Here is a 27,577-nt window from a genome sequence, read left to right on the forward strand (position 1 = left end):
AGACCAGAACCGAGCAGGAGAAGCCTAAAGCAAGTGCGCGCCGTGAAGCTGGAAGAAGTCTTTAAGTATAGTGAGAGTTGATAGTGTCTTCAAATATGCACAGAGCTCAGCTTCCAAAGTCTGAAGAAATGAGACAGCATCCAGGAGCTGCAAGTCCAGGGGCTGGCCACAGAGCTGGTGAGCCGAGGCAGAGAGCTGCTGCTGAGTGGCACCATCTCAGCTTGGCCAACGGTGTCATGACTTGGGGGCAGTGGTCCTTTAACTGTGTTAAGGCCTTGAGGATCTGATGAAAGCCATAAAACATCCCCCCCCAGAAAAACACAGACACACATATACAGACAACATTTTGCATATGATTTCAGGGAGTCCATGGACCCCCACTGGAGAACTAACTGCTTTAGGGCAAGGGTGTCAACCTGAGTAAAGTCACTGATACAAACTTATCTTTACACTGCTTGTATTTCCTGACTGTTCCCCTTCTGTTGTTCCCTAATATTTAGAATGTTGTGAAATTTATTTTTAATGGGAGCCAAAAAGAAAGGGGGTCCAGCCTGCACTCCAGCCAGAGAAAGAGAGCAGCTGTGCATGGCAGTGGTAGCAGCCAGGAGGCAAAAACAAACAGAAATATGGGGTCACCGGTCCTGCTACACAAGTGATTGGGGGAGTGGGGGCAGTTGTTCATTTCCTTTTAGAAAGCCATTCCTTCACTGGCTATAGGGTCTAAAGTTCTGCAATCCATCCCCCACCCAACCTTACCCCTCCTTACCCTGATGAATACACCTGAGCAATGGCCCCGTCATTCGTGCACATTTGGCAGGTGTCCTATAAACACTCATATGTACACATGCTCTTTCATGGAAGAAGGAAAAGTGGGGTGGAGAGGGGTCATGCACTCTCCACAGAGAATTAGACTAACTGGAAGAATCAGCAAAACCACTCAAAGGACTCAGTTCACAGTAGCTTCCAAGCACCTCCATAGCTCCTCCTTCTGGCCAGGTTCCAACCAGAAGCAAAGTCAGAGCTATGTCCTATGCCCCTCCCCAAATTTATGGGCCCAAAATAATGGGCCAGGACTGAAGGGGTCACCAGGGTTCAGAGAGCAGGGTTGGGAAAAGCCCTGATTCATTGCAGAGAGAAGTTCTGATCTCTCATGGGAATCAGGAATCAGGACACAGACAAAGGGCTGGCCTGGAACCCACCTAAGGCCAGAGAGGGCTGACACTGAAGTCAAGTGATCACTCAAAGGACAAAGAAAACTCAGAGGCCATGATGGTTTTCCAGGCCCAGTGACCCCAACATCTCAATGGTCACTCCATTCCAGTGGCCACTCATGCAGTAGTGGTCACTTGCCCAGCCCTAGATGGGTGTTTCATCACATGTGGCCAGAGGAGCTCCAGTTAACCAAATATGGGCTGGGCTCAGGCAAGGATCAAGCAGAAAAGGTGGAGAGAAGCCACCAAAGCCACTGCCCCTCTTGCCTAGAGCCAGGGGCAGCCGCTCATCTTAAGGAGAGAGAGGGAGGATCCTGGCTGTAGCTTTTGGTGCCAGATGGCGGCGCCCCCGGGTCAAAGCCCACCTTGTCTCTAGCCAGAATTTCCCTCTGTCGCCTTCGCTGCTGACTTTGACGAATCAGGAAAAGAATCAGGGATGCTGCAAGAACCCCCAGAAAGAAGCCAGCCAGTCCAGAACCCACAGCATGAGCCTGGCTTGAGGAGGGGCTTGAGGAGGGGGGCGAGAGAGGGTCTGTGGGGGTGTGCGGGGGGAGGATTGTGGGGAAGGGGTAGGGAGGAACCTGATGGCTGCCCCATACCAAGGTATAAGCCGCTACCACGCGGGCTGCCCCACCCTCCTGACATTCACAAGCATAAGCACCCATGGCCCCTGGGGTTACCACCACCTCTAGCCCATCCCTCCGGGGGGTAAAAGCAGTCGCTCCACTGGGCTGGTGCCACACACAGGATGCCCAGGCTGAGCTTGGGGAACATGGCAAGACCACATGCACAGCTGTCGCCACAAGAACTTCAAACACTACTGGGTGTTCTGCAGAGAAACAGCAAAGGCATAAAAGATAGTGAGGCTATAGGCTGGGAGGTGGAGGGCTGATGAAGAGAAACATCGAGGGATATCAGATTTGAGAAGGAACCATGGGGGCAAAGCTAAAAGGAGATTCCCAAAAAGGGTAAGGCCCAGGTCACTGGCTACCATAGCTTCCAGGATCCAACTTTCAAAGTGGGTCCAAAATGGACAACTTTCTAGCCTCTTTCCACCCAACTCCACCCACATTTCCCTAAGCCAGACAGACCTCCAGGCTCTTTAGGACACAAAGAAGAGACATCCGCTGACTCTATGTCTTGGACCAGCCTACAAAGAAGAGAATATTTGATAAATCCAGTGTCAATATTCCCTTCTATATTCCTCAGTACCACAGAATATTCACTCACTTGTTATATCTTCCATCATCTCATTAATCACTTCTGGAATTATCAGTCAACATTCTCATCATTAAAATTTTCCCCAATACTCCTCATGACAATTAATATGTCAAATTCTACATACGTTCTAGCAGACCATAGAAAATTAAATCTGCACTAGGTCTGTTGGTAGGATGTTTGGTGGTGTGCTTTAAAAAAAAAATTGGAAACTTCCAAGAAATACAGCTGACTCTCCACACCATAAGATTTCTCTGAAAAAAGTATTAAAACTACAGGGTGGTCTGGGTTTGGTTTTTTCTTCTTCTTCTTTTTTCTGTTAAAAGAAAGTGAGGACTTCTCTATAAAAGTTAATCAAAATTCTGTGAGGGTCAGTCAGTGAGATGACTTTGTTTCAGAATGCTACTCATCTCTATATAGGAACTCTTTCTTCAACAACTCTTGGTACCTACTGGCCTCTAACAGATCTGTTTCAAATCATATAATCTTGGTATTTTCAGGATTTCAATGGACTGTGTCTGACAGAAGGACAGCAAGACAGGCTGCTCACTCTGAACTTCCTGGCACCACTACCAGAGGGAGGGAGGGAGGCCAGGGAGACCTCTAGTGGGCTGTCAGTGAAGACCAGGTGGAACAGACAAAAGCTTCAACCAAAAGTAGATTCCGCTTGAGTGTGAATTCCTTCAACATGAATTGGAGCCCCTGAAATAAGCTCTGAGACTAGTATGAATATGTCAAAGTCTCTGGGTAAAACCAAGTTTGCTTAGTCTAGCTGACAGTGGGGAACATGGGAAGGCCATAGGTGTGGCTATAGCCACAGGAACTTCATGGTCTATGTTTTCTCCCTTATATGAATTGAGGTATGAAGGGTAGAGTGCACAGAAGTACCAGCTTGGTCATTTCTCATATTACTAATAAGTATACTGGCATGTATGCACACCCCATATACTATGCACACATACATATATATGTGGAGGGGACCCCAAGGCTCAAGTACGCAGGCTATCCAACACCAATTAAATTCTTATTTTAATGAATATTAAAACAATAAAGGAAAGAATAAAGCACTTGTTTTCATGTGCGATGTGTCAAAGTTCTCCCAAAAGAAACTAAAATACCAGATCAAAGTTCTTAACCAAAATCAATTCCCAAAAACAAGTACTTTTACTTCTAAAATATTTGTAAGGAGACAAGATGGCGGCAGAATAGGCAGACCTGTCCCAAGGCTTGTCCTGGAGCCAATAGAATGAGCAGCTGAAACAAATAACATCTTCCCCAAATTGGTCAAGGAGACTCAGCTAGTGAGACAGTTTGCAGCTGGGAAGGGGAGAGTTCCCCTGGAAAGGTAAAAACCAGGGGTCTGGGCAGGAAAGTTTTCCAGATCTCTGAGCCCAGAGGGTCAGAGAGAAACCATGCGGCGGCAACCAGCCACGTCCCTTGGGACAGGCACAGTCTCTGACGGGGAAAAGGAAAGCCTCAGGACTGTTGGCGCCAGGGGATTTGAGATCTGGGTTCCATAATTATGGAGGACTGAGCCCAAAGGGGGCAGCCTGAAGACCTGACCAGACCACGCAGTGCCGGTAAGAGAGGAGCTCACAGAGACTCCGTCTTCCCCGTTTCTGCAGCCGGCATTTGTTTGTTTGTTTTCACTGACCCCTGTTCCTAGGACATTTCGGATACAGACACTCACCGGTGCTGAGGAGGAGGAGGTGTGGACGAGTGGAATCTGGGAGAGGCTGGGGAGAGAAGGGGGTCCAGGAGAGGTAGCAGCAAGTTGAGTGCTGAGTCACGCCTGACACCAGGACCTGGGCAGCCATTTTCTCCTGAAGCTATAACCCCTCCCTCCAGGCCCCAGGCAAGGAATACAGCCACACCCAGATTCTACCCTTATTGGGATGAAGGATTAAACAAATCTGATTAGTCACTGGGAGTTAACAGGGTCTGGCCTATAGAGAGGTATTCAGTCACAGCAACAACAAAAAACAAACAAACAAAAAAATCATAGGCATTCCAGAAAACTGGGGTCTTAAGCCAGCCAAAGGAATGACATTTTAATTTCTCATTTTTATTTTTTTACTATTATTTTTTTAGCTCTTTATTTCTTTTTCTTTTTCTTTATTTTTTTTGCTTTTTTCTTTGTTTTCCTTTATTTGTTTAGTGCTTTATTTTCTTCTACTTTTCACATTATTTTTTCATCATTCAATTTGATTTGATTTTTACTTGTTATTTTCTATTTTTATACCATTTTTAAATCAATTTCTTTGTATACATATATATTATTTTGTTCCCCTTCTTTCTCTTCTTATTCACTCATCCCTTTTCTACTTCCTCTATACTGAATTGAGGTCCTCCCCATATTTATCCAATTCTTAACCTTATTTCCTATATATCAGCTCAGTCTCTACAGATTCAGCCCCCACCCTTTACTGGGTGTTTGGTGTTTGTATTTGTTTGGTTTATCTATTGGTTCTGTGGTGTTTTCTATATATATAGAAAAGGAACAGACTCTCCCTATTCCTTCCTCTTTCCTCAAGTAAATCCCCACATGAATAGAGTCCAAAACAAAGTCCTCCTCCCCACCGGAGCCAGGACCTCCGCCGCAGCAGAATTAAACTTTTTTCTGTGTCTGAGGGCGCTCTAATGACCTCTGTGTGTGCCCCTGTGTTTTGTGTGTGTGTGTGTGTCCTAGATTACAGCATAAGGGTTAAGTGAGACTGAAGGAAAGATGGCTAACTGGGACCAGGGAGACTTGCAGACAATTTCCTATCCTCTGAGAGATTTAAAGGTGGGAAATAATAATAAAATGATAATAGCTTAAAAAAATGGGTAGATGAAAAAATGGGTAGACAAAGAATAAACCTAAGAAAGAAAAGGATAAATCGCCAGAAAAGTGGCTAAGGGAAACAGAGGCATGCAATATGTCAGAAAAAGAATTCAGAATAAGGGTCCTAAGGTGCATAAACCAGATGGAGGAAAAAATCAACAACTTAAGCAAGAATCAAGAAGAAATGAAGAGTGATATAGCTGTGGTAAAAAAATAAAAAAATAAAAAATAAAAAAAACACCATGGAAAGTTTCAAAAGTAGACTAGGAGAGGTGGAGGACCGAATTAGTGAATTAGAAGACAAGGAAGCAAAACACACCCAAACTAAACTATAATTGGAGAAAAAAATTAAAAGACAGGAGGAGAGTCTAAGGGAGCTATGGGACAACATGAAACGAAGCAACATACGAATAATAGGGGTGCCAGAACAACAGGAAGAGGAACAAGGTTTAGAAAACCTATTCGAAGAAATATTGTCCGAAAACTTCCCTGATGTGGGGAAGAAAAAAGTCACACAAGCACAGAGAGTCCCAAACAAGATGAACCCAAAAAGACCCACAAGAAGACACATCATAATTACGATGGCAAATATTCAGGACAAAGAGAGATCTTAAAGGCTGCAAGAGAGAGACCGAATGTTACATACAAGGCATTTCCCATTAGATTATCAAATGATTTCTCAACAGAAACACATCAGGCCAGAAAAAAAATGAAAGGAAATTTACAAAGTGATGCAAAGCAAGGGACTGAATCCAAAAATACTCTATCCAGCAAGACTATCATTCAAAATTGAAGGGGAAATAAGGAGCTTCACAGACAAAAAAGGCTAAGGGAGTTTATCACTACCAAACTAGTAATGCAAGAAATGCTAAAGGGACTGGTGTAAAAAGAAGAAATAAAAAGGTAAGAGAGAACGCAGGCACAAAAAATAAAGATGGCTACAAGCAAGTACTTTTAAATAATAACTTTAAACATAAATGAACTAAATGCCCCAATCAAAAGACATTGAGTGCCTGAATGGATAAAAAACGTGACCCAGCCTGACCGGTTTGGCTCAGTGCATGGAGCGTCGGCCTGCGGACAGAAGGGTCCCGGGTTCGATTCTGGTAAGGGGCATGTGCCTAGGTTGCAGGCACATTCCCAGTGGGGAGTGTGCGGGAGGCGGCTGATCAATGTTTCTCTCTCATCGATGTTTCTGGCTCTCTGTTCCTCTCCCTTCCTCTCTGTGAAAAATCAATGAAATATACTTAAAAACAAAAACAAAACAAAAAAGAACATGACCCATACATTTGCAGTCTACAAGAGACCCACCTCAGAAGAAGGGAATCACACAGACTGAAAGTGAAGGATGGAAAAATACCTTTCAGGCAAATGGAAATGAAAAAAAGGCTGGGGTAGAAGTACTTATATCGGACAAAATAGACCTCAAAGTGAAGGCCATAACAAGAGATAAGGAAGGCCACTTCATAACACTAAAGGGATCGATACAACAAGAGGATATAACCCTGATAAACATATATGCACCCAATGTAGGAGCATCCAAATACATAAAAAAAACACTCCTGGAAGATATCAAGGGAGAGATCGACAATAATACAGTCATAGGAGGGGACTTTACTACACCACTGACATCACTGGATAAATCCTCTAAACAAAAAATCAGCAAATAAAACAGCAATCCTAAATGATTCACTAGATCAGATGGACTTAATTGACATCTTTAGAACATTTCACCCCAAAGCCGCAGAATACACATTCTTCTCAAGTGCACCTGGGATATTTTCAAAAATAGACCACATATTGGGTCACAAGCAAAGTTTCCCCAAATTCAAGAAGATTGAAATCTTACCAAGCATCTTCTCAGACCACAATGGCATAATATTAGAAATAAACTACAATAAAAACAATCTAAAACACTCAAACACTTGGAAGCTGAATAGCATGTTATTAAATATTTATTGGGTTACCACAGAGATCAAAGAAGAAATTAAAAACATCCTGGAAACTAATGACAATGAAAATACAACAATCCAAAACCTATGGGACACAATGAAAGCAGTCCTGAGAGGGAAGTTTATAGCTCTACAGGCCAACCTCAAAAAACAAGAAAAAATGGTAGTAAATCATCTAACTCTACAACTCAAAGAATTAGAGAACAACAAGAAAAGCCCAGAGTGAGCAGAAGGAAGGAGATAATAAAGCTCAAAGCAGAAATAAATGACATAGAGACCAAAAAAACAATACAGAAAATCAATGAAACCAAGAGCTGGTTCCTTGAAGGGATTAACAAGATTGATGAACTCCTAGCCAGGCTCACCAAGAAGCAAAGAGAGAGGACCCAAATAAACAAAATCAGAAATGATAGAGGCGAAATAACAGACCCCACAGAAATACAAAGGATTGTTAAAAAATACTATGAGCAACTCTACTCCAACAAACTAGACAACCTGGAGGAAATGTACATATTCCTAGAAAAATTCAACCTTCCAAAACTCAATCAGGAAGAATCTACAAATCTCAATAGGCCAATAACCATGGAAGAAATTGAAGCAGTCATCAAAAAACTTCCAGCCGAAACCGGTTTGGCTCAGTGGATAGAGTGTCGGCCTGCAGACTGAAAGGTCCCAGGTTTGATTCCGGTCAAGGGCATGTACCTGGGTTTCGGGCACATCCCCAGTAGGAGGTGTGCAGGAGGCAGCTGATCGATGTTTCTAACTCTCTATCTCTCTCCCTTCCTCTCTGTAAAAAATCAATAAAATATATATATATATAAAAAAAATTATTGATAAAAACAAAACAAAACAAAAAACTTCCAGCAAACAAAAGCCCAGGTCCAGACGGCTTCACAGGGGAGTTTTACCAAACATTCAAGGAAGAACTAAAACCTATCCTCCTCAGACTATTCCAAAAAATTCAAGAGAAAGGAACACTTCCAAGCTCATTCTATGAAGCCAGCATCACCTTCAAACCAAAACCAGATAAAGACAACACAATGAAAGAGAATTACAGGCCAATATCCCTCATGAACATAGATGCCAAAATCCTCAACAAAATCTTAGCAAATCGGATCCAGCAGTAAATCAGAAAGATCATACACCATGACCAAGTAGGATTTATCCCAGGGATGCCAGGATAGTACAATATCCAAATCAATAAAAGTGATACATCACATAAACAAATTGAGAGAAAAAAACCACATAGTCATATCAATTGATGCAGAAAAAGCATTTGACAAAATCCAACACCCATTTTTGATAAAAACTATCAGCAAGGTGGGAATAGAAGGATCATACCTCAACATAATAAAAGCCATATATGACAAACCCACAGCCAACATTATACTCAATGGGCAAAAACTAAAACCATTTCCCTTAAGAACAGGAACAAGACAGGGATGCTCACTCTCACCACTCCTGTTCAACATAGTACTGGAAGTATTAGCCATTGCGATTAGAAAAGAGGAAATAAAAGGCATCCAAGGAACCAAGATGGTGGCGTAGGGAGTAGACCTGTGCATGCTGCCTCCCACAACATCATTGAAACTACCAAGTATAAGACAAACAACCACCATTCAGAACCATGGGGAAGTTGGCCCAGTGGAAGCTCTACAACTGGAAGGAAAGAAAGAAGCGCAGTGAGACTGAGTAGGAGCTACAGAGGTGCCAAAAACAGAGGTACACACTCACGCACCAGGTGTGCTGCAACTGGATGCGCGGTTTTTTTTTCATTCGGAAGTGGTTACGAACCCTCGAATCCTCTGGGCATGCTCGGGGCAGGTCCCTAAGGCCCCAGGCCCCATGGGGAGAGGCGGCACAGCTCTGCAGTGGTCGTAGAGCGGGGGAGGCTCTGGCACGAGGCTCCTCACCAACACTGGGGGACGCGAAGTCCCGGTGTCCCAGAGAGGTGAGGAGCCACCTCGGAAATGCCGCCATTGCTGTTTGACCGTCTCTGGCGGCTTCCTGAGACCCCGCCCTACTCAATTTACATCCCCATCCAGGCTGTGCCAGAGGTACAAGAGAAAACGCCTCTGCTTTTACAAACTCTAGAATCCACTGAACTGGTTCGAGTGGGATCATGAGCCACCAGACCCTACGGGGAGAGGCGGCACAGCCTTGCAGCGGTCAGAAAGCGAGGGAGGCTCTGTCGCGCAGCTGCTTGCCGGCACTGGGGGACGTGAAGCCCTGGTGTCCCGGAGAGGCGAGGGGCCGCAGAGACGCCGCCACTGCTATTTGCTCTGCCCTGGCAACTCCCTGAGGCCCAGCCCTAAACAATTTACATCCCCATCCAAGCTGTGCCAGGTGCACAAGAAGACCCACCTGCATTTTTGCAGCCTAACCCAACAAATTGCAGACTTCAACTCCTCACACCCATGGGAGACACGCTCAAGAAGCAGACCCAGGAGAACCAGGATGGCGGCATAAGGAAGAGACCTGTGCGTGCTGCTTCCCACAACAACATTGAGACTACCAACTGTGGGACAAACAGCTATCATACGGAACCATGGGAAAGCTGGCCCAGTGGAGGCTCTACAACTGGAAGGAAAGAAAGAAGAGCATTGAGACTGAGTAGGATGTGCAAAGGCACCAAGTACAGAGCCCAACCCAGCAGGCTGCAGGTTTTGGCTCCTCGCATCTGGGAGGGATGCACTCGGGGGGCAGAGTCGGGTTCGGAGCAGGCCTGGGCCAGGCCCGGCCGGGCTGGCGATGTGGAACTGCTGTACCAGCAGGCATACAAGCACACCCACCAGTTTCAGCCTCGTGTGGGACGCTGGAGGACGGCAGATGGGCAGTCTGTGCACTTGGTGGAGGGCGAAGTCCGAGCAGGCGTACTGAATGTTCAGCCACCAGGAAAGCCTGGAGATTTTGTCTGATGGGGAGCCGCCCGGCAGGGGACAGAGTGCCAAACTTCGTGTTTCCCTGGAGAGGCTGGGACGGCCCCAGTGAGGCCAATACAGCCCCGGTGAGGTTGGGACGGCCCTAGTGAGGTTGAAACAGCCCCAGTGAGGTTTGGATGGCCCTGGTGAGGTTGGGATGGCCCCGGTGAGGTTGAAACGGCCCCAGTGAGGTTGGGACAGCCCCGGTGAGGTTGAAACGGCCCCGGTGAGGTCGGGACAGCCCCAGTGAGGCTGGGACGGCCCTAGTGAGGCCGAAATGGCCCCGCTGAAGTTGGAATGGCCCCGGGGAGGTGGAGACAGCCCCGGTGAGGTCAAGACAGCCCCGGTGAGGTCAGGGCAGCTCTGGTGAGGTTGAAACGACCCTGGTAAGGCCGAAACGGCCCTGGTGAAGTCGGGACAGCCCCGGTGAGGTTGGGACGGCCCCAGTGAGGCCGAAACGACCCTGGCGATGTACGACACCGGTAGGGTCAAGACGGCCCCAGTGAGGTTGAGATGGCCCCAGTGGGGTAGGGATAGCCCCGGTGAGGTAGGGATGGCCCCAGTGAGGTTGGGACGGCCCTGATGAGGTCAGGACGGCCCCAGTGAGGTCAAGATGGCCCTGGTGAGGAAGAAACGGCCCCGGTGAGGCTGGGACAGCTCCAGTGAGGTTGGGACAGATAATGGGGACCAGTATAGACTGATGAACAGGGGTAAATGTAGAGGCAGAGCAGCATTTAACAGAATGTCAAACTACAGTGGGAAGCCTGGTGAGGGTTTGGGGGCGGGGGCGTTAAGAGATCAACCGAAGGACTTATATGCATGCATATAAGAATAACCAATGGATACAAGACACTAGGGGGTAGGAGCCGGGGGAATGCCGGGGGGGGGGGGGGGGAGAGACATATGCAATACTCTTTGTAATACTTCAAGCAATACAAATTATTTTTTTAAAAAAGGGCATCCAAATTGGAAAAGAAGAAGTAAAACTGTCCTTATTCACAGATGACATGATAGTGTTCATAGAAAACACTAAAGACTCCATCAAAAAAATATTAGACTTAATAAATGATTTTGGCAATGTAGCAGAATACAAAACCAATGCCAAGAAATCTATGGCATTTCTATACACCAATAGTGAACTTACAAAAACAGATACTAAAAAGGCAATCCCACCAAAACCGGTTTGGCTCAGTGGATAGAGCATCGGCCTCTGGACTGAAGGGTCCCGGGTTCGATTCCGGTCAAGGGCATGTACCTGGGTTGCGGGCACATCCCCAGTGGGAGATGTGCAGGAGGCAGCTGATCGATGTTTCTCTCTCATCGATGTTTCTAACTTTCTATCTCTCTCCCTTCCTCTCTGTGAAAAATCAATAAAATATATTTAAAAAAAAAAAAAGAAATGCCATAGATTTCTTGTCATTAATTTTAAAAAAAATAAAAAAATAAAAATAAAAAGGCAATCCCATCTACCATTACACCAAAAAAATTAAGATACCTAGGAATAAATTTAACTAAAGAGGTAAAAGACCTCTACTCAGAAAACTACAGGATGTTGAAAAAAGAGATAGAAGACATAAACAGATGGAAGAACATACCATGTTCTTGGATTGGTAGAATCAACATCATTAAAATGTCCATACTACCCAAAGCAATCTATAAATTCAACACACTTCCCATTAAAATACCAACAGCATATTTCACAGACCTAGAATGAACTTTCCAAAAATTCATCTGGAATAAAAAAAAGACCCCGAATAGCTGCAGCAATCCTGAGAAAGAAGAACAAAGTAGGTGGGATCTCAATACCAGATATCAAGCTGTATTACAAAGCCACAGTTCTCAAAACTGCCTGGTACTGGCACAAAAACAGACATATAGATCAATGGGATAGAATAGAGAGCACAGAAATTGACCTGAACCAATATGCTCAATTAATATTTGACAAAGAAGGCAAGAACATACAATGGATTCAAGACAGTCTCTTCAATAAATGGTGTTGGGAAAATTGAACAGATACATGCAAAAAAATGAAACTAGACCACCAACTTACACCATACACAAAAATAAACTCAAAATGGATAAAGGACTTAAATGTACGGTGGGAAACTATAAAAATACTAGAAGAATCCAAAGGCAACAAAATCTCAGACATATGCCGAAGCAATTTCTTCACTGATACAGCTCCTAGGGCATTGGAAATTAAAGAGAAAATAAACAAATGGGACTACATCAAAATAAAAAGCTTCTGCACAGCAAAAGAAACCATCAACAAAACAACAAGAAAGCCCACTGCATGGGAGAACATATTCACCAATGTTATCACCAATAAGGGTTTAATCTCCAACATTTATAGGGAACTCTTACAACTTAACAAAAGGAAGATAAACAATCCAATCAAAAAATGGGCAAAGGACCTAAATAGACACTTTTCAAAAGAGGACATTCAGAAAGCCAAGAGACATATGAAAACATGCTCAAAGTCACTAATCACCCGAGCGATGCAAATCAAAACAACAATGATGTATCATCTCACACCTGTCAGAATAGCTATCATAAACAAATCAACAAACGACAAGTGCTGGAGGGGATGTGGAGAAAAGGGAACACTCGTGCGCTGCTGGTGGAAATGCAGACTGGTGCAGCCACTATGGTAGACAGTTTGGAGTTTCCTCAAAAAGTTAAAAATGGAACTCCCATTTGACCCAGTGATCCCACTTCTAGGAATATATCCCAAGAAATGAGAAACACCAATCAGAAAGGATATATGCATCCCTATGTTCATAGTGGCACAATTTACCATAGCTAAGATCTGGAAACAGCCTAAGTGCCCATCAGCAGATGAATGGATTAGAAAACTGTGATACATCTACACAATGGAATACTATGCTGCTGTAAAAAAAATGAAGAATAAAAGAAGGAGGAGGAGGAGGAGGAGGAGGAGGAATTCTTACCATTTGCAACAGCATGGATGGAACTGGAGAGCATTATGCTAAGTGAAATAAGCCAGTCAATGCAGGAAAAATACTACATGATCTCACTCATTTATGGATAATAAAGACCATTATACACTGATGAACAAAAATAGATACAGAGGCAGAGCAGCATCGAACAGACTGTCAAACTATAGTGGGTGGGCTGGGGAGGGTTGGGAAGCGGGAGGGGAGGATAAGAGATCAACTGAAGGACTTATATGCATACATATAAGCATAACCAATAAACATAAGACACTGGGGGGTAGGGGAGGCCAAGGAAATGTCAATGGGGGTGGGGGGAGAGGGAGACATATGTAATACTCCTTGTAATCCTTTAAGCAATAAAACAAAATTAAAAATAAAATATTTGTAAGATTGGGATTTAGTAATATGCACAAATAAACAGTAAATTAACTGGGCTTCAAAATAGAAAGTCATGAAGTCAGTCTGAAAAAATACCTTCCAAGCAATCAATGAAAAATTACTCATTTGAAAGGAATCTCAATTAAAGATTAAAAGACTTAAGAAACATATCAACCGTCGGGATGGCCCCAGCAAGGTTGGGACAGCCCCGGTGAGGTTGGGACACCCCCGGAGATACGAGACCACCCCAGTGAGGTCAACACTTCCCCAGTGAGGTCGGGACGGCCCCAGTGAGGTCGAGATGGCCCCGGTGAGATCAAGATGGCCCCGGTGAGGCCGAAACAGCCCCGGTGAGGTCGGGATGGCCCCGGTGAGTTTGAAACAGCCCCGGTGAAGTTGAGACGGCTCTGGTGAGGCCAAAATGGCCCCGGTAAGGTCGGGACGGCCCCGGTGAGGGTGAAACGTCCCCGGTGAGGCCGCGACAGCCCCAGTGAGGTCAGGACGGCCCTGGTGAGGTTGGGACAGCCCAGGTGATGCCAAAACAGCCCTGGTGAGGTCAGAATGGCCCCAGTGAGGTCAAGACAGCACCAGTGAGGTCGAGACGGCCCCCGGTGAGGTCAGGACGGCCCCGGTGAGGTTGAAACAACCCCTGTGAGGTAGGGACAGCCCCAGTGAGGTCGGGACGGCCCCGGTGAGGTCGAAATGGCCCCGGTGAGATAGGGACAGCCCCAATGAGGTTGAAACGGCCCCGGTGAGGCCAAAATACCCCGTTGAGGTCGGGATGGCCCCGGTGAGGTTGAAACGGCCCCGATGAGGTCTAAACGGCCCTGGTGAGGTCAGGACAGCTCCAGTGAGGTCGGAACGGCCCGGTGAGGCTGAAACAGCTCCAGTGAGGTCAAAATGGCCCCGGTGAGGTGGGGAAGGCCCCGGTGAGGTTGAAACGGATGATAAAGACCAATATAAATTGATGAACAAAAATAGATGCAGAGGCAGAGCAGCATTGACCAGACTGTCAAACTACAGTGGGAAGCTTGGGGAGGGTTTGGGGGGGCGTTAAGAGATCAACCGAAGGACTTATATGCATGCATATAAGAATAACAAATGGACACAAAAAACTGGGGGGTAGGGGAGGCCGGGGGAAAGTCAAGGGAGGGGGGGGAGGAGACATATGTAATACTGTTTGTAATACATTAAGAAATAAAAATTGTTTTATAAATAAATAAAATAAAAAAGAAACATATCAACCAATTACAACTGATGGACATTATTTTGATCTTGACTTAAGCAAACTATCTTTAAGTATATGCAATTGGGAAAATCAAACATTGATTAGATAATTGATGACATTAAGAAAGTGAGTTTGCACTATGATAATAATATGGTTACATTTTTTAAAGCCTTTCTATGTTAGAGATACACATGGAAAGATTTAAGAGTGAACTGATATGATGTCTAATATTTGCTTTAAAACAATTGGGAGTGAGTGAAGATAGTGATCAAGTAAGACTGGTCAGTTGATGGTTATTGAAGCTGAATGATAGATACATGGAAATTCATTATATTATTTAATTTTTGAATGTTTGAAATTACTTATAATAAAATGTTTTTAAGAGAGTTCTTATCTGATACAGATATATAATGAAATATTGTAGATGAATATAATGTCAGGGATATGCTTCAATGTGGCACATGATTTTAAGTTAACTGCTGAGTGGAAAATGGATGATGGGATCCCCAAATGGACAAAACAAGACCAATTTGGAGGTTATTGGAGTAATCCAATTAAGAAATGATGATATCAGGATAAGAGTGATATCAGTAGAGAAAAAGAGAAGTTGCTGTGGACAGAGGATATAAGAGATGGAGCTAGAGTCAGGACCAACTGCAATATAGTATAGGCAATTTCCGGCTTGAGCAACTGGACTCACAGAGGTCCCTTCAGAGAATCATGTGAAAGAACGAGAAAACAACAGTGCATGCTAAGACCTGCTAAATTTGAGCAGTTAATAAAGCATCCAAGTAGGCCGTTGGATAAGGAATTGTGTAGCTCAACTACAGATACATCTGTAGTTGTCAACAACACTCAGTTGGTGTTGAAAATAATGGGAATACTATCACCTAGAGGGTGCATAGACATGCAAAAGGAAGGACTCAACCGTGAGAAACATCAAATTTCAGAAAATGCATGGAAAGGAATGAGTAAAGGGAGACGGCTGGTGAGACACGGAGGGAAACTGGGAGAATGCAGAGTCCTAGAAGGCAACAGGAAAGAGTATTTCAAGGCAGGAAGGAGGGAGTGGGCAGCTGTGGAAACCATTCTAGGAGCTCTTATAACATGGACACTGAGCAGTGTATGGCAACATGAAAGTCAGTCACATGGTCTGGGGCAGGGCCAGCAAAGTGGCAGGAACATGGATAAGGCCGCATGATGGACAAACAGATGAGTTAGTAGGGACTGACAACACAGTGACAGTAAAAGAAACACACATGGCAGCATGAACAGATCAAAAATAGGCAGATATGTGGAGAGGTCAGAGCTCTGTGACAGCAGGCAAGAGGCCAGGGCAGCCACACTCACCCTCCATGCTTGCCAGCATGGGCCACACACGCATCTAGCTGGGAGCTCCAGGCACAGACAGGGTCTTGGGCCAGGATGCACTCTGAGCAGCTCTGGAGGCGTCCACAGTTGGTTGTGTTCACTTGTGTTACCTCAGTACGGGAGCCAACCAGGAGCCAGCTCTAGAGAAAATTAGTAAAAAAGAGGACTATGCTGCATCTCCCAGACTTCTGGGTCACAAGCTAGCTCAGATGTCTCCCCACCAGACTCCCCGAAATCTATGACTCACTTGACACAATTTCATATTCTCAACTGGCTGTGGCTCTTGGAATAAGGCCAGATCCTCAAGGACGCTGAGATTGGCTCCAATCCGCACAGCTCTGTGGAGGTGTCCATCCTCTAGGAAGCAGGCAGAGGGCACGACATAATGACACACTGTACCTGTGCCTGGGACTCTCATACTTGTAAGTATACAACCCTCTCTTTGAAAAGAACATGTGTGAACAGGATGGGCAATGTACTTCGCTCCTAAACATACCTGTCCCCAGGTAGAGCACATCATACTCTTTCCCTGACAGGCTGGCCACCCTGTGGGCCACAACTCTGAGATAGACTGTATCTGTAGTGATCAGCAGGGAGTGGCCATCAGCTGGAAGCACTGGCCTGTACATGAGGGGGTGATCCCGGATGAAGGTGAGCACACGGTCTGGCAGGGAGAGTGATGAGTTAAACTGCTGGTATTTCGGGTTATTAGCGATGCACTAGGGAAAAAAAGGATAGGTGACAGTGTTTCCCAGGGGCCCGGAAGTATCCGCGATGCTTACTTGGGCTCTTGCTCTAATGAGGCGATTCTGGCATGGGGTGAAGAGCTGCCCCAGACCTCTTACCTCTCCAGGTCTGGGCTGGGGTACATCACTGTCTATGACAGCCTGTCCCCTTTTGCAGTCATTTTTCAGCTCTCTGAAGGGACCATTCAGCACTGTCCGAATGTCTTGTGGTCGGAAGGAACAGACAGCCGACATGGCAGCCCCCTCCCTGGAAGAGACACAGGTTGGAACCAGATATCTGAAGAGCACTATTTGAAAACTCACCCCCTGTCAAATGAGATGACCCATAAGAAATGCATAGGAGCCATGCATCCGGCTCCTGGGAGAAGCCACCCCCTCTGGAAGAGACAGCACTGAAAGGTGCCAGCCCCATGTTATCGCCCACCCTGTAATTCTCCTCCACACCAGTACGCCCTCACCACTGGGAGAAAAAGATGCCATAAAAGATGGGGGTCCCCACTCCAGTCTCAGGTCGAAGAATAGACATGTCCTGCAGGACACTAGAGGCCCGACCATCTACAGGCCCTGGACACCGCAGGTCAGCCTTCAGAAAGGTCGTCCACCTCTTCTGGAGCGTCCTCCGGCCCCCAAGGTCCCCCTGGGGTGACAAGAGCATGGGCATTTCTCTTTAGAAGACAAACATTGTAGTGAGAATATGGAGACCAATACAAGTTTCCCCCAAACAAGGACAGATGAAAAGACAAGACGCATAAAAATGCAATGTAGAAATACAGACAGAGTTAGCAGTAGGGAATGATACGGGTGTAGACATGGTCACAATGATGGGGACTAAGTTCATTGTTGCAATTACAAAGTACCATACTATGTGCTTTCCATACCTTATCTCAGTTAGGCCTCAAAACAACCCTTATAGCTAGGCCTCATCAATATCATCATCTATAAGGATGCTAAAGAACCTGACCCAAGTCACAGAGGCAGGAAGTAGTGGAGCAGGGTCTGGAGCCCAGGTCTGTCAACAATTCCCACCTTTAACCTCTACAGCTCCTAGGGACACTGTGTCACAAGGGTAGTTATGGAGTTAAAGGGGCTAGAGCCCTTTCCCCATACTCTTTAAGCTCCCAGAAATTAAGTCAAGACAGGGAAAATGGAGACAGAGGAGAAATGTAAAGACGGAGACCCAGAGAAGAAAAGACAGATGCCAGGCAGAGCAGGAAACAACAGACAGACAGCTGGGATCGGAGTCTCACCGCACACACACGGGCCACCCGAGGAACTTTAAGGTGCTCGTCTGAGTCAAAGGCTTGAGATGTCTCCATAAAGAAGAAGTAGATTTCCTTGTCTCCATCTTTATCCCCCCACTCAGCTGGCCTCAAGTCCACGGCTGCGACAAAGGCTGGAGCTGGGGAGACCTGTGGCCTCAGATCCCACAGAGTCAGTGAGGGGCCACCCAGCTTCCACCCACCCTCTCTGTCCCCACAGTACCCCTCTTCCTCTCCCCACCGTTAAGCCAGAATGGCAAGGTCTCTGTCCGAATCCAATCCTCAGCACGGCCCTCAGCCCGGGAGATAATCGGCTCCGTCCCCAGGAAGTTTCTCACAGTGGCAGCATAGAGAGCCCCCCCTGCAGGGAGACAGGGAGGAGATGAGCTGTGAGACCTGCTGAAGGATGCAAAAGGGGCCACAGGCAGAGCAGGGATAAAGCAGAGGCAGAAACTCTCAGGGGCTTTGTGCCCATTAAGTACAGGGAACTGTTAAGCACAGGAGAGGATTCCGTCATTTAAAATCATCCTGGATATAAAGTGCTCCAGAGCAGAGTGGGCGACCAGAGTTTAGAGGAAAGTGCCAGAATGTTAATGTATATGAAGGGAGAATGAAAGCTGCCCTTCTATCCTGAACAGTGTGGCTCAATGGGTGAGCATCGACCCATGAACCCGGAGGTCATAGTTCAATTCCTGATGAGGGCACTTGCCTGGCTTGTGGGCCTGATCCCCAATAGGGCACATGCAGGAGGCAGCCAATCAGTGTTTCTCTCTCATCACTGATGCTTCTAGCTTTCTCTCCCTGTCTCCCTTCCTCTCTCTGAAACCAATATATAAAGAAGAAAGCTACCCTTGTGGAAATCAGGCTTTTGGTTGGTTTGCTTGTGTTGTCTTTGTTTTAGGGATTTCTCTACCCTGTAATATACTAATTATACTGCTACTCTCCAGGAAGGAGGTTTGCTTTGCAGCAAGTCCCAGTCTTACTTAAGTTCTCCCCCTGTGGTAAATGTCTGAAGGAACTAGCATTCTTTCTGAACATTAATGGATGTACACTGCTCTGGAACTAGTCACAACTTTAGGGAATACTACATCATTTGGGGAGTTGATCAAGATGCAGATTCCTGGGAGAGAAGGGAGTGGTGCAGCTCTGGGCTGAATGTGAGAGCATTATAGCCACTCGGAGTACCACTGCCAAGGGCTCAGACATGAGCCAGAGAAAATGATTTGGGGGCGTAAAAGGTCACAACCCCCTCCTCAGAGTTTTGTGTGTCACGGGGGACAGCAGTTCTGGAGAGAACAGAGTTCCATTACTTTATCACTTACTACATACAAGGCACTGTGCCAGGTGTTAAGCACATCACTGCCCCCAGGAACCCTCATCTGAGTGTTTAATCAGGTGGATGCCAAGAGGTGGGGATGCCCAGACGTGTGCAGGAGCACAGAGGACAGCCCAGCCACCTCTGACTGGGTAGCAGCATCTCAGAGGTGACATTGAGCCAGGTCTGAAGAATGAGCATTTGCCAGGCAGAAGGGCTTCAGGGAGGACCACAAACATGTGGGAAGGAGGATGCCATGCTTAGGGATGTGGGCTACTCCCCAGGCTGAAGTGCCGATGGGATACAGGAGCTGACAGGCAAGCGAGCAGAGGTGCAGTTGGAGGTGCAGAGATGGGCACCCAATTATGGTGACTCTGCCAAAACCAGGAACATGGACTTGATCTTACAGGTAACAGCAAAACTGCAGAGATTTTCCTGAAGACAGGTGACATAATCAGTTTCGGTTTTTAAGAAGATAATGCTACTTAAGAGGCCATTCACACAGTGCAGGCAAGAGTAGAGTGCCTGAGTTAAGGCAGGGGCAGAGAAAATAAAGGGACTGGATTTGGGAGATACTTCTGAGGTAGAGTCCATTAACAAGGTTTGAAAATCAATGGAATATGAGGTGTGAAAGAATGGAATAAAGTGTATCGCTAAGGTTTCCTGTTTAGAAGATGGCTGGTAGTAGATGGTGATATTATCAATCAGGAAATGATAGGAGAAGGCCCATAAAGGAGGTGACTGAAGAAGAAGTGAGCTGTCATGACTTAAGCATGACTCCCAGTTAGCCTGATGTGGCCCTGCTGTCTGACTCCTTCTATTTAATTGCCTTCCAATATCTCTGACCAGATGTCCTGAAGGTTCTTCAACCTTAGCATGTCCACAAAATACCATGTGCAAGCACACACGGACAGTGAAATTGAAACTTCATGGCCCATGCCCAGATGTCGGTATTTTGTGGAAGAGCCACACTCAAGGGGACAAAGAGCCGCATGTGGCTTGGGAGCTGCAGTTTGCCATCCACTGCTAAAGGGAGAAGCTACTGAAGGCAACTCAGAAGATCAAGTCAGAGAGGATGGAGAAGCAAGAGAGGCTGGTGTGCCAGAAGCTGGTGCACAGAAACTCCAGCAGGAACCATGGGGCTCACCCACTTAGAGTAGCTGTAGAGTAGAGCCACTACAGGGAAAACAGTCATGGTGGAGCAAAGCTGCATTCCTCCAGCACCAGAAAGATAACCACTATTTTAAAAACGTTATATAGAGCAAAACAGAGTAAGGAGTCCTAAGAGGGCAACAGTGGAGGGTTAGAAACAGTGGAGGAAAAGGAGAGGAAACTATACTCTCTCTTGTGATTTGTGTTTAGGATAAGAATCCAAGAATGTTGGAGCCAGGGAGTTTGGGGTTTGAACCCTGAATACACACTGGTAGTATGATCTTGAGCAAATTAACCTTCCTAAGCCTCAGGTTCCTCAGAGCAGCGCTGAGGCTTAAATGAGATAAACACAGAGCCCAGGTAGGGCCTGGCCCAAGGCTGGCATTCAATACTTGTTGGGGATAGCTCCTTATGAACTCTCAAGGAGCCATGTGCTTCAATTGTTGCCCGAGGTGAAGGGATTTAAAAAATGGCATTTATTTCCTTGCAGTGGTTTCAGGAGAGAGAAACCAGGTTTGGGGCACAAGTCCTGGTACCAAATGGAGCAGCAAATTAGCCAGTCCTCTGTATTTCCAAGGGGAAATAAAAGTTGATAAAGAAGCCAAAGTTGGAATGAAAATTTCCCTAAGAGTGTTGTAAATAAAACACTCTAAAACCAAAAGTCTGGTAGAAGTTGTGTCATGGATAACCTGAGAATGGAGGGAGATGTTGTGGAGACAGTTATAAATACGTTGGCAGCATGGTTTGGGGTACATGTGTGTAGACAATCATAAGTATTCTGCAAACAGTAAAGGACCTCTGTTAACCATGCAAGGACCCAACGATAGATAGAGGTAACGGGTCCCAAACTTTCTAAGAGATCATCAAGGGTACTCAGCAACTCTGGAGCCTAGATTGCTGAGGAGCACACTCAGGATGGAATAGCAGAGGATCACTGACACTAAGGGACTACAAAAGGGATCAGACACTTTAGGAGGAAATAGCAGGGTTTCAGGTGAACCAAGGAACTTGCAGCAGTCTTACAAACACAGAGAAAAAACAGCGACCATCAGTTGATGAGGGCAAGAATCTACAAAGGACACAGGATCACCCCACGTCCTAAATTCTCCGGGACAGTCTCACTTCCAAGTATTTTGTTGTACTGTCCATATAATACAATATTCCTGAATGTGCATTTGGTGGATTATTACTGAAAGGATCAATTCAGTAGACATTAAAATATACATCTGATACTGGCAAAAGATGATGTGCAAAACAGAAAGATGCCCACAGTGTTGAGTTTAGGGAACAAGCTGGTTAGAACAAAACACTGGGTACAATTCAACCTGACATTTAAAGATATGTATAGATGTCTGCAGATGTAGAAAAGATTGTTGAAGGAGTTATAGCGCTACAGTGTTAATGAAGTTTGTTTCTGACTAATGAAATTATAAGTGATTTTCATTTTCTCCTGTGTACGTCTTGTGTTCATTGAATGGTTTTTATAGTTAGCATCATTTAATTTTCTAATGAAAAAAATGGAGATATGTTCATTTTGGTAATACAAAAAAAAAAGATTGAATGTTGTAAAAGATGAAGAATCACAATTATTGTGGAGGTCAATCCACATCTCTACCTGCCCAGATGTAAGCCTGTGAGTACAGGCTTCCCAGATGTGTTAGAACATAACACTGATACACTAGGGTGTCATGGCAATGAATATTTCACTCCCCTGGGGTTCCAAGTTTTCCCTTTCTTATCAAAATGCTCACCTTTAGAGATTTACAATAGGAATTATCATTCATTAGCTTTAAAACAATTTTAAACAGCCCTATCTGGCTTAGCTCAGTGGATAGAACATCGGCTTGCGAACTGAAGAGTACCGGGTTAGATTCTGGTCAAGGGCACATGCCCTGGTTGCGGGCTTGATCCCCAGTGGGGGACATGCTGGAAGCAACCAGTCCATGATTCTCTCTCATGATTGATGTTTCTATACCTCTCTCACTCTCCCTTCCTCTCTGAAATCAATAAAAATATATTTAAAAAAACAAAACGATTTTAAACATATCCTGGCTTTCCTTCCTCCACTTCTTTTTCTTCTCATGATCAGAGCTTTGCAGGTTAAACAGCTGCTACACTAATAATCTACATTTCCTTATCTAAGGATTGGGGCACTTAGATAATTTTCTTTAAAAACACAGTCTATTATCAGGCCATAATTAGGTAGTTGGAGATGTGGCATTTACCTTTTCCTCTGTTGACCTGACCCTATAGCTGTCTTGTTTCAGTGTGTGAATGCTAGTCTTGGGGCAGATACACCTGGATTTAAGAGGTGGGCTGGCAGCACCCAGTGCATCTGGAACGTTTGCAGTATTCCTTGGAAGATGCAGTAACACAAGATGCAATGAGACCAAAAGGAAATGATATAAACTCAGGACAGGTTTCTAAAGAGAAAGAGCAAAGCTCTCTCCCACTACTCGTCTTGATAAAACCCCCTCTTCTTTTTTTTAATAGGATGTGATAGGAAGACCAGCGATGACTGCTATCTCTAGCTTAGGGACCTGGGTGGGTAAGCACTCAGCAGAGGGGACACTGATTAAGGAGCAGGTTTGGGGAGGTGAGTGAAGATGATGAGCTTTGGGACATGCTGAGTTTGAGACTCCTATGGGACATTCAAATGGAGATGTCTGGAAGGCTGTTGCATGTGTGGTCTGTAGCTCCAGATAAGTTCTGGGAGGCATCAGAAGGCAGTGAAAGCAGAATCCACAGGGCTGGTTGAGATCATAACCACACAGAATGAGAACAGAAGAGGATCCTGCATGGAAATCTAATGAGCCCCAACACTGATGAGCAGAAGACAAAGACCCTACAAAGGAGATTGGGAAGGAACTGCTGATGTTTTAGGCCAGGGGTGGGCAACCTTTTTGTGAGTGCGTGTCAAAACCAGCAAAATCTCTGACTCAGAATTCTTCTGCATGCCAACCCTAATTTTTTGAGAACATGTTAAGCCTACTTGATATCTCTTAAGGTGTACGTATGTGAAGAACCTCGAAGAAATAATAAAATTCATTCGAGCGACAAAAACACAGTATATGATGATGAAAAATACATTTCTTTTTAATGTATACATGAACACTGATAGTCCAACAGAAAACTTTATGACTCCGTTTGATATTATCAGTGGGACTTTTGCTGCTGCATCACTGATGACAGAGATTTTACATCAAGTTTATATTTTGTGACCTTCAGAGATATGCACGAGCTACTGCTTTCATCCGTCAGGCAACTCCTATTAAGAGACTTAACAAAATTCATCACTGAGAACAAAGATTCACAAGTGTATGTGGATGAAAACATGGAGAGTAATGCTGTTGCAAAGGTTTTTAAACAGAAAACATTTTCTGGACTGGCATTCCAAGTCCCCAACAGTTTGTTTTCGACACTTCTCTCTGATACTCCTAATTGCTTTTTTCAATGTTTTCCAAGTCAACTCTTAGGTCAATAAATTTCTGCTTCCAAATTGAACTACTCTGAAATTCAATCAACTGGATTTCAAAGTCAGCCATGTCTATCCATGAAAACATTTGTAAGTTTAGTTCCTCCAGTTTCATGCTGTCTGGAAACCTCATGAATTTTGCTGTCTCTTCCAGTTCTCTGAATTTCACAAATCTTGAGAAGAACTGCTCAATAGTTGACTTTATGATGTTTAAAAACAGCTTTTGAAGGCTTTCACAGTCTGTTCTGTCATCTTGTGGGATGTCTTTGATGTGCCTCTTGAGGTGGGAAATATCTAAATCTCTCACCATCCACATCCCTCTTAAAGACTTCCAGTTTTTTTAAAAAACCTTTATGTAACCAAGTATCACATCAAGTGTCTTGCCAGTTCCTTGTAACTTAACATTTATGTCATTCAAATGTTCACAAAAATTGTAAATGGAAGGTTATAAGAGAGTGTTTCGGGTGACAGCAAAAGTTACTGGCGTGCCATCTTTGGAACGTGTGCCAGGGGTTGCCCACCCCTGATTTAGGCTAATGTGAATGTTACTGTCAAAATATCTTACAATATTTCCAAATCTGAACAGTGCAAATAGAGACACTGAGATCATTTTGTTAATTTTATCTAACTGCAGTATACATAAATGTCATATTTGAAGAAATGATTTTTGGAGGCTTTTCACAAAAGAAATAGAAGTACTAATAAACAAATGAAAAGTTATTCAGTCTCACTAACAGACATGAAAGTAAAAAATACATCAAATTAGCCTTTGGAGGAAGTCACTGTTTGTATGGTTTATTACGTATATCACTTGGGACTGACAAGGATGCAGTGAGACAGGCCCTCTCACCACAGCTGGTTGAACTAAATAGAAAGGAATTTAGATAAACCTATTGAGCACCATAAAAATCTTTACACCCTTTGGCCGTGCAAGTCTACTTTTTGGATTTACTCATATGCAATTAATGACATTTATGTGAAGAACTTATGTAAAAAGATTTCTTCTACAGTAGCATTCATAAAAACAAGAGTTTTTAAATCTGAATGTATAGTTTTATAGAAATAATTAAATTGTGCTATGCAATATTTATATGGTGGAATAAATGTTATGCAGTCTCTAGAAATCATGTTTTGAATAATTAATTTCTAGAACAAGAAAATGTTTAGTATACAATACTACGTAAAATATGCATAATAATTCCAATTTATTATAAATACACACACAGACACTGAAAAAGTAGTCTAAGGTAATAGTAGTTACCTGGTAATCATTAAATTGCAAATAAACCTATACTTTCTTCTTTAACATTTCTACATTTTCTCAACTTTCTACAATGCACATTGTAATTTTTATAATTTAAAATGTTATTTTATTATATTCTATTAATAAATATTATAGTCTAATAATATTTTCATTACTAAAACTTTTTATTTCAAAATACCTCTATTATCTTTAAGGACATTTTTATATATCATAACTAGGAATTTTGGTTCTAGTTCCTACCTAATGTTGGCACTATTTCTATTTCACTGTTTTCAAAACAGAGGATAGCAGGGCAAAATGGATCAACATTGAAAGTTCCGACTAAATACTGGCGCCTATTCAGATCAAGGAAAATTTTAAATTATAACCCTATAAAGTTTACAGCTTGACAGAAAAATTTATATTGGTTTTGACTATGACATGAAAATCAGGCATAAAGAGACATGGAGGTTGTATGTTAACCGTCTAAAGCTAGTCATTCTAAACTGTTAGAAAGTGATTTCTGATCACTTCCATCAATTATCAGATGAAAGCCACATCATTATCTGGGAAAAAAGACAACTTCATTATTTGGGAAAAAAACTTGAAACCTTTTTGAAAATGTTACTCTTTTTTGTTTGTTTGTTTTATTGCTTAAAGTATTACAAAGGGTATTACATATGTGTCCTTTTTGTCCCCGCCCTTAACAATCCCCTGGCCTCCCTTACCCCCCAGTGTCTTATGTCCATTGGTTATGCTTATATGCATGCATACAAGTCCTTCGGTTGATCTCTTACCCCCTCCCTCCTGCCCCCAACCCTCCCTGGCCTTCCTGCTGCAGTTTGACAATCAGGTTGAGGCAGCTCTGCCTCTGTATCTATTATTGTTCATAAGTTTATAATGGTCTTTATTATCCCTGAATGAGTGAAATCATGTGGTATTTTTCCTTCATTGACTGGCTTATTTAACTTAGCATAATGCTCTCCAGTTCCATCCATGCCGTTGCAAATGGTAACAGTTCCTTATTTTTTACAGCAGCATAGTATTCCATCGTGTAGATGTACCACAGTTTTCTTATCCATTCATCTACTGATGGGCACTTAGGCTGTTTCCAGATCTTAGCTATGGTGAATTGTGCTGCTATGAACATATGGGTGCACATATCCGTTCTGAACTCTCATTTTTGAAATTTTTCTTTATCATGCAATGATCTCCTTTAAGAAATCTGTGCCCTTGAACCTCATGCTAATGCAAATTCACTGGCTGATTGGAACACTGAGAAATTACAAGCAGAAGATTGAATGTACTTAAAGTTTACTGCTTGAAAAAAAAGAAAGTATGTTAAATGATTATCTTAGATTGCTGCAATTGAGAAATCATGTTTTTGATAAGCAATTATGTAGAATCAAGACACATTCACAGCCCTGGCTGGTGTAGCTCAGTTGATTGAGCACCATTCCATGTACCAAATGGTCTCGGTTTGATTCCCAGTCAGGGCACATGCCTGAGGTTGCAGGCTTAATCCCAAGCAGCTGATTGTTTTGCTCTCACATTGATGTTTCTCTCTCTCTAAAAATCAATTTAAAATCTTATTTTTAAAAAAGAGATTCACAAATGGGAAATATCGGTAATACTCGCTACAACAAAATGAATTTTTTTAAAAAAGAGAGAAATTCACAACCACTGTCTTTCTTAATGTTCCCAATGACTGGCTCAGAATTTTACCACACATGCTTGATAAAAAGTCAAGAAAAATAAACCATTGGTTAAATATTTCATTCAAATATATTTGAGTATCAAAAAGGTCTCATCAGAGACTCAGAACTAAGAAGACAGAACCAGGAGGCACAGAACCTACACAGAACGTTCTCTAGAGACAGAAGAACTTCGCTGGAGAAAACATGGCAAAAGATCCTGGACAGAAACTGGCCTCAGAACCTAGAGACAGAACCTAGCGAGAGAACATGGCAAAAGATCCTGGACTGAACCTGACTACAGAAATTGGCAAGAGAACCTGACTAGAACCTGGTGACTGAACCTGGCTTGAGAACCTGGACAGAACCTGGCTGGAGAACCTAGCGAGGGAACTTGGCTACAGAACCTGGCTGGAGAACCTGGAGAACGTAGCAAGAGAACATGGACACAGAACCTGGCTGGAGATCCTAAGCAGAACCTCTCTGGAGATCCAGACCAGAACTTGGCTGGAGATCCTGGCTAGGCTGCTGATCAACTGAACACTGTCTCCGTGACATTCCTTCTTTGCCGACTCCGTCCACACCTTTGGGGACCCCTGGACCTGCTGGGGTTGGATCCCAGCATATGGCGCC

The 27,577-nt window shown here is 44.1% G+C and overlaps 1 protein-coding gene across 1 annotated transcript in view; it reads right to left on the reverse strand.

Annotated features, from left to right (window-relative positions):
• Positions 1-1,356: 1,356 nt before the first annotated feature.
• Positions 1,357-27,577, reverse strand: part of LOC308526430 (semaphorin-4F-like) — a gene marked incomplete at both ends in the record, with an annotated part of 51,075 nt that continues 24,854 nt past the window's right edge. Inside the window, 10 exon segments of the mRNA XM_081101540.1 lie at positions 1,357-1,504; positions 1,506-2,040; positions 2,303-2,361; positions 16,040-16,200; positions 16,308-16,417; positions 16,557-16,779; positions 16,906-17,053; positions 17,265-17,443; positions 18,054-18,205; positions 18,307-18,426. Of these exon segments, the coding sequence (XP_080957666.1) occupies positions 1,357-1,504; positions 1,506-2,040; positions 2,303-2,361; positions 16,040-16,200; positions 16,308-16,417; positions 16,557-16,779; positions 16,906-17,053; positions 17,265-17,443; positions 18,054-18,205; positions 18,307-18,426 (1,835 nt within the window).

The sequence above is a fragment of the Myotis nattereri genome (assembly GCF_964212035.1).
Source record: "Myotis nattereri genome assembly, chromosome: 10".
Taxonomy (NCBI): Eukaryota; Metazoa; Chordata; class Mammalia; order Chiroptera; family Vespertilionidae; genus Myotis; species Myotis nattereri.